The sequence below is a fragment of the Lissotriton vulgaris genome, chromosome 2_2, assembly GCF_964263255.1.
Source record: "Lissotriton vulgaris chromosome 2_2, aLisVul1.2, whole genome shotgun sequence".
NCBI lineage: Eukaryota > Metazoa > Chordata > Amphibia > Caudata > Salamandridae > Lissotriton > Lissotriton vulgaris.
This window is the reverse complement of record NC_141688.1, coordinates 22,747,109-22,755,003: the sequence shown is the minus strand read 5'-3', so window position 1 is coordinate 22,755,003 and position 7,895 is coordinate 22,747,109. Positions and strand designations below refer to the sequence as shown.

Here is a 7,895-nt window from a genome sequence, read left to right as displayed (position 1 = left end):
CACTCCGCTGACCGGGCTTGGCATCTGGTCTCAATTGAGCTGCTTAGAGCACCTTAGGCTGAGGGCCAACAATAGCTGAATGAACCTGGCGCTGACAGCTGTCCCATAGATGAAGCAAGCGTTGCATGCATGATCCAGAGTGTTGTGTATGACTGTGCATGTGAAGGACTCTGCTTTCTACCAGATGTGGGTGTGCATTTACATCCAGGTGCACCGATCAGCAGCATCCTACCACCTACCTCCTCAACTCCCCAACCACCAATGTACCTGGGGTGTTTCTGCTAAGTGTCTCTGAGCGTTTGTCTCTTGTGGTCCAGCCTGACCTGGGAAAGGTTGCACATGCAACGGATGCAACTTTGCTAGCACATTCTATGTTTCAAAGCTGAGCCTTCTGCTTCACCTGTAAATATAATATCTGCTGCACCGCATGCGCATGCCAGTTCACAGACTTAATCAATACGACCTTGATCACGATAATGGGAGAGGGATAGAAAATCACAATTCAGGAAGTGCATACAAATTATAGAAATATATAAGTATTGAAAACTACAAATTACCTACAACATGAAGTACAGCTATCAGCGTGCATCAAACATCAATAAAACATAAGCGAATAGCATGCATAATATTGATCTTAAGCAGCAACCAGACTCAGCAGGAATATAATGATCTGAGAGGTTAACATAACATGTGCATTTGTGAAGCGCGTGTTAACCCGTAGGCAACTTGAATAACAAATGTTTATTGTTACCCAACTCAATGGTACTCATTTTATCAACCTCAGATGGATGAAAGGCGGAGTGGACCCGCCGGGATTTCAACCTATGACCATAAGGTCGCACACAGGCCCCTTGACCTGGATGCATTAGTCCACGGAGCCACAAGGCCCGGTTAAGGGATAAGATACTAATAACAATGACAGTCACCACAGGATAAGAGAGTACAAGTCCTCGTTACTTTAGAGCTGTAATAATCACAGCCTCTCCCCACGTCTCCAACTAACTAGGGTTGGAATGTTCTGACTTCAAGATTCTACTGAGGGACTGCACCAAGCGGCAAGGGGACAGGGGGCAGGGAACCACCACTAGACAAAAGGGGAAAGGTGGGGATAAATATATAATGGCAAGACTGTCATTGAGAATGTGAGCATCCAGGAGCTATGAAGATACTGAGTAAAAGCAGCAGCACCACTAAATGTAAAGGAATTTATATAGCGCAAATCACCGAGCGGTTTCTAAGCGCTTGCTTAGGGAACCCGTCCTGGTATTCACCTGTGAGATATCCCCGGCAGGGTATCCGCAAGGTGAAAGCCAGGCATCCCACCGCGAGGGGCCGTTGTGGAGATTAAGCAAGCTATTACCCAGAGTCGCAGAGTGTGAACCCGTGAATCGAGTAGGCACCAGAGCGAGAATTGTCGAGTCCATGGACATTTTAGGACTCAAGACCCCGCCGAGCCGGGAATTGAACCCTGGTCCCGGGCTGACCTCAGCTTCCAGGTCCGCCTCCTCTAACCAGAGAGCCACACTTCTCCACACTAAGGAAGCTACACCATGAATATGGGATTCGACTGTGAGCTGCAGGAGTTTCTCATTGAGAAAGTTCTTATGGAGGAGGGGTCTGAAACTCAGAAAGGAGGGGCATTCTGGGACTATAGTCCGAGAACGATCTGCAGAGCAGGGACTTTTCCTGAAAAGAGAGGTGGAGCGGGATCTTCCTGTCTGTACAATGATGAGAGCAGGAGCCTCTGGAAAAGGAAAGGTTCAGGGTGAGATATTTAGGAGTTTGGCGGTTTGGAGGTTTGGCGGTGTACATTTGATGCAGGACGTTCTCACAGAGCAGCAACCTCAAAAGGAAACAAAATTAAGGCAAGCAAGATCAGGGCTAAAAAGTTCCCAGTTTTTAGTATTTATGAGAAACTCAGCAGCTGTTTGTAAAATCACCATGAGAGAGGCCGGGATTGTTCTTGGTAAACCAGTAAAGAGGGAGGAGGGAACAGGAGATTACCATAATCTCTATGGCTTGCTTCAAATCCTGGAAGGAGAAAACACGTTTAAGATTCTTGGAGGTGGTTCGTGGCTGACTTAGTCATAGCTCAGATGTGACGTCTGAGTTCAAGATCTGATTCAAGCAGGAAGCCAAGGGCCTTATTTATGAAGGCCTTGCGCCGCCGGTGCGTCACTTTTAACATGGGAAAAAGTGACGCACCGGTGGCGCAAGGCCTTCATAAATAAGGCTCCAAGGGTTTGGGTGGATGGAAAACTTTGCTGTGATCGCTCTCGTTTTTAGGGTTCAAGGCCGAAAAGATTGGTTCCAGGGTCAGGTTTGGGAGTTAAGAGAAGAAATTCAGTTTTCGACACATTACATTTGAGGTGCCTTTTCTGCATCCATTTGAGGATGATCTGAAATTAGGATTTTATTTTAAAGATGCTCAACTCAGGGGAGTCCAGTTTGAGACCAACCTGGGTGTAATCTGTTTATTGGTGTAAAGAGACAACAAGCCCTTTAACCCCTTGCATGCTGATGACGGCCCCCAGCCGTCATGCACTACGGTGCTCGTGTGCTGATGATGGCTGGGGGCCGTCATAAACCCGCCCACTCGCGATTTTGCGGCACAGGCGCAGAATCGCGGCCGCATGGAAGGGGTTAATGAGTTCAACCAAGGGTTTAACATAGACATTGTTGCCTGGGTTGGGGGAGGGATCAGAGACGGTGATGGTCAGCCGGTGATGGTCAGCCGTATCCAGTACATTGAGAGGGCAGAGGTGGCCATTACCAAAAGGGCAAATGAGGTCATCATTGACCATTTGAGTTGCAGAACACTTCATGTGGCTAAAGTGCCCGGCTGCACATTGGAGCTATGCCAGTCCTATATCAAATATCGTAGAAAAATAACATGTTCACACGTCAAGGACAGTGAGAACTAAAAGTGCATGATGGGACGGCTCCATGAATGTAGGCATCACTCTATGGAGGGTTTGAGGATCTCCCTCCCACCATCTTTGCTTTTGTTACATGTGATGTCCCAGAAATAGGTGGGTTTTAATTTTTGGTAGGACAATAGCACAAGAACATAGCAAATTGTTCCTCCTTTTGGTATCTGTGAAGTGCACTTATGCATACTGAGTAAGCTGGGAGACATATTCAATGTTCATACATTTGTCCAACTTCACAAGGCCCGGTAGTCCATCAATAACCTTTTCCAGTTCATGTTTTTCCGCTCAAGCCCGGTAAAGTTAAGTGTTATCTGCATCTCAGTTTTAGCCAAGCCATAAGACCCGGAGGACTTTACACATTGGAGGACATAGAAATTACTTTTCATATTTCACTATACTAATTCAACACTAGTGCTTTATGGGTTCCGGAGTAGCGTGCTACTCGCCGCAAAAAGCGCTTCGACGCCTCATCTGGGGTAGTAAGCGCTATACAAATGCAATTACAAATATAAGATATATTAGGTATCACAGATGGGTCTGCCCAATATCTTGGAAACTCCACAGCCATCACAGGTGGCTCTAAAGAGGTCTCCTTTTGGACGGCTTTGAAAGAACCTGGATCTAAAAATGGTTGGAATCGCAGCTTTGCACTCTCTTCCACCCTGCCCCTGTCGCTATCCGCTGCGCAAACAGTGTGTGGTCCAAGGAGTGGAATGCTGTATAGAAACCCTGCGGTACTGAAGGAGCGCTCCTGGGAAAATCGAATCCAGCAGACTACGGGGGGTTTTAAGTCACACAGCAGCTTCTGTTCCACCTAACAGCACAAAACCGGATTGTGGAAGTAATCCCGCCGTGACTAAAGACAGTCTCAGAGAGGGCAGGCCAGGGATCGCCGCTGATTGATGCCTGTTCTCCAGGGGAGCAGCCCCTTCCACCCCCACACCCAATCCCCACAGTGAGAAGCAATTTCCTTCGACCGTAGTAAACTTCATTCCATGCATGGCCCAGCGCTGTGTATTGCCCGGTAGCTTGACGAGCACCCGCCCCCTCCTGGCTTGACCAATGTATGGATGAAATGACGGGAAATGACCTATGCTCTGGCTAAACGAGTTCCTCCGCTCGTCATTGCTCAATATGTCCACCCTATAAATTAGCTTAGAGTCGCACGTTATATTTTCACACATGGCGCCTAAAACAAAACACGCACCTTAAATATGACCTGCAAGGGGCACCCACGGTGGTACAGTGGCGCCCACTCGTGCCCGGGCGGCTCTTCGAATGCAGGGAAGCTTATGGCACAGAAGTACCCTGGCACAGGCAGGTACCCTCGCTCTGACCGCGAGGGGCGTCTGAAGCATCCTGGCACTGTCAGATGGGCATACTGGCACAACAACTGGACCTCGCTGAAAGTGTGGCAACGACAGAGATCACTAGAAGTAGGAGAATCTTGGCACTGACAGTGAGGGTCACTAATCACCCTAGCACAACAGTGGTAAGCACGAATCCACCTTGCACAGACAATATGGGTAACTGAGAGATTCCTGTCAATGACAGGGAGGTCACTGAGTGAAACCTGACACTGACAGTCAGGGTCATTGAAAATACCCTGGCTCCGGCTCTGAGGTCACTGGAAGTACCATGGTACAGACACCTGACATCTTGACAGCCACAAACCACAGGACTGCCATGCCAGTAGCAGAGAGGGCACTCGAAGCATCCTGAAACTGACCGTGAGGACCCGGAGGCAACCTTGCACAGACAGTATGGGTCACTGGAAGGAACCTGACTCTAACAGTGATAGTCACTGACAGAATCCTGGCACTGCCAATGAGGGTCACTGACAGAATCCTGGCACTGCCAATGAGGGTCACTGACAGAGTCACTGAAAGCTCTTTTGGCACTGACAGCTAGGGTCACTGACAGAATCCTGGCACTGCCGGTGAGGGTCACTGGCAGTGCAGTTACTGGAAGCATCCTGGCACTGACAGCTAGGGTCACTGACAGAATCCTGGCACTGCCAGTGATAGTCACTGAAAGAATCCTGGCACTGCCAATGAGGGTCACTGACAGAATCCTGGCACTGCCAATGAGGGTCACTGACAGAGTCACTGGAAGCTCTTCTGGCACTGACAGCTAGGGTCACTGACAGAATCCTGCACTGACGGTAAAGGTCATTGGTAGCAGAGCCCCTTGAAGCTCTTCTGGCACTGACAGCTAGGGTCACTGGCAGAATCCTGGCACTGCCAGTGCAGTCACTGGAAGCATCCTGGCACTCACACTCAAGTGTCTTTGCAGGTAAGGTGAGGGCCGCTGGGAGCATCCTTGCATAGCCGGTGAGAATTGCAAGATGCACTGGAGACAGCTAGGGTGCCAAAGAAGTAGCGGCAAGAAGATGTAGGAGTTGGGGAGAGAAAATGTATGGAACGAAGAAGGCAGAGAAAAGAAAAGTAGCGTGAAAAAGAGAAATGGTGAAAAGAGGAATGCGGAACGCCGGTAACCAGAGCGCCAGGTCGGTCTCCCGTCTCGAGTGAGGGCCGGGACAAACTCCCACACAGAGCGCGAGCGCCCGGGACTCACCGTGCGCGCCCTCTCCGGGCTCGGCCGCCCCGGGCCCACGGACGGGATGTACACCTCGATCATCCTGGGCAGGATCCGGAGCTCCTTGTCACTCCGAGGGTTCGTTCTGTGCCAGGGGCACGCGCCGCCCGGTGCAGCCGGGCTCCCTCCTGCTGCCCCGCACCCTGCTCCGGGCAGTGTGGAAGAGTATCCCCGCCGCAGTGTGCCTGGTCCGGGGTCTCCGTCCTCCTCTCTGTGCCGGGCTCTGCTCAGCCTCCTGTCCCCGGGTCTCTGCCACCCTCCCGGGCCAGTGTGTGACAGCGGGGCAGGGCCAGCGGGGTGGGCGGGGTCAATAGTCAGGGGGCGGGCCTTGCTAGCCATAGGAGCGTGGAGGGCGGGGCCCCTGCATGGTTCATTCATGAACCTGCAGCTCCCACGCTCCTGGCACGGAGTTTTATTTATTTATTTATTTAATGCGTTTTTATATAGCGCGGACTTTACCCGAAGGTGTCTGAGCGCTTCACAATAGGAACAATAGTGAAACGTGAGGAAAAGTTTCAAGTCAGCATGTTACAAAAGCAAACGTTACATTACATAAGGCAATCGTGACAATTGTGCATGTATCAAGAGCAAACAAAATACAAGAGGTGCAAACGATACGTTACAAGAGGAGAAAAAGTGACATGTGTGTATGTTACAAAAGCGTAGTGGAAATAGAGCTATAATACTGCACTAAATGGCAGATACTCTGAAAACAAGAACAAACGTTACGTTACGTGAGGCAATGGTGGTAATTGTGCATGTATCGGGAGCAAACAAAGTACAAGAGGTAACAATACATTACAAGAGGGAAAGTGACGTGTGCATGTTACAAAGGAGTACACAATACAAGTAGAGGTATAATACTGCCATAAATGGCAGACTCTGTCTAGCGCCGTCTCACTCGGCCCGGTCTGTCACTCTTTCCGCAGTGTCTGTCCTGCCGTCTCCCTGCTCTCTTCGCCCCCGCGCAGTCCCTCAGCTTTCCTCCCCACGCACCGTCCGCGGCGGGCAGAGGGCAGCGGAAGCGGCTGGCAGCAGATACCCCCGACCGCGGGCTTGAGTCACAAAGCAGCCCGGTGTAGGCAGGCACCGGGAAGACGGCCATAAATAGAACAAGAAGCGCCACAAGTGAACTGCACGTGATGAGAAGAAGAGGGACAGGGGGCGGCTCACGAGACCAAGTGAAAGGCAGGCTGCGCTGCCCACACTCAAAGCACCTGCCCATGCGCAACGCACGGGCAGGGCAGCCAGCAACTTGAAAGGGAGAGCCCAGTGCTTGGCTTGGTCCCGTCTCCCAAAACAGCAGCTGAGCTGTGGCATGCTCTGGCGTGTAAAGCAAGTGGAAGTGTTACACAGACTCCACAATTAGAAATAGATACAATTCTTTAGCATATGTGTTTCAATTACGCACATCTGATTAAATCATGGCATTAAGGGGTTGACGACCAGATACCAATGCTGGAATTGTTAAAGAATTGTCTGGGAACTCATAAATTGGAGGTCAGTGTGTGACAGAGGACGGGGAAGTTGAGTCACAAGGGGCAGATCCTGAAAAGCAAAGTATGACAGTCAACTCAAACATCTTTAAAAAACAAATCTGCTGCTTATAAATTGACAATGTGACAGCAAATCTGTTCTAGCTTGCATATTTTGCTCCAAAGAGGCGGAATTTTAAAATATCTTATAGGTTAAGACACTTGCTGAAGACATCTGTGTGTGCCCAGCAATTCTGAAGAGATCATACCAGTTGTAACATAACTCTGGTGGTTAATGCAGTTCTGGGAGAGATCTGTGTTTTGTCCAATCACAGCCTTGACCCAAATGTAGCATAGGAGGTTAATGTTCCTGCTGCAAAACACATTATGTAAAATGGAGATCACAGTTTTATATATTGTATCTAGATAGGTAAATGGGCTACTGCTTTTGAGACAGAGATCATTTTGTTACTGGCAGTTCATAATTTGCTACTATTGCACAGGGATCTATTTAAAATTGCAAAGAAGGGATTCCCTGGGAATTAATAAAATCTTGTTAGTACAGGCATCCCCAATCACTGCATTAGGTTTTATATCCTGACTTTGTTGTTTCTCCAGACTGTTCACTCTTAACATATAGAGGCCAATTACGATGCAGCCCGTAAAGGCTCCGACCGATAGTCGGAGCCTTCTGGGTCGTATCGTAAATGGCTGCTCGGTTTAAATTCCGACTGCCGCATTACAATGCTAGCGGTCAAAAAGTAAACCGGTCGGCCATTCCGGCTGGTTTCCGATGGCTGTAACACAAGCTCCCATTGAAAAATGAGGGTAGGCGACCAAATAGTGTTCGGTCACATTGTAATGAACTGGTAGGGACTGCTGACCGGAG

The 7,895-nt window shown here is 49.5% G+C and overlaps 1 protein-coding gene across 2 annotated transcripts in view; it reads right to left on the bottom strand.

Moving 5' to 3' along the window:
- Nucleotides 1-5,796, bottom strand: part of SNX22 (sorting nexin 22) — a 134,067-nt gene extending 128,271 nt beyond the window's left edge. Inside the window, exon 1 of one of the 2 annotated variants that reach the window (XM_086959207.1) lies at nucleotides 5,511-5,796. In XM_086959207.1, the coding sequence (XP_086815333.1) occupies nucleotides 5,511-5,573 (63 nt within the window). In that variant the 5' untranslated portion in view covers nucleotides 5,574-5,796. The remainder of the gene's footprint in view (nucleotides 1-5,510) is intronic. The other variant, XM_086959206.1, reaches the window with a different exon arrangement.
- Between the last annotated feature and the right edge of the window lie 2,099 nt (nucleotides 5,797-7,895).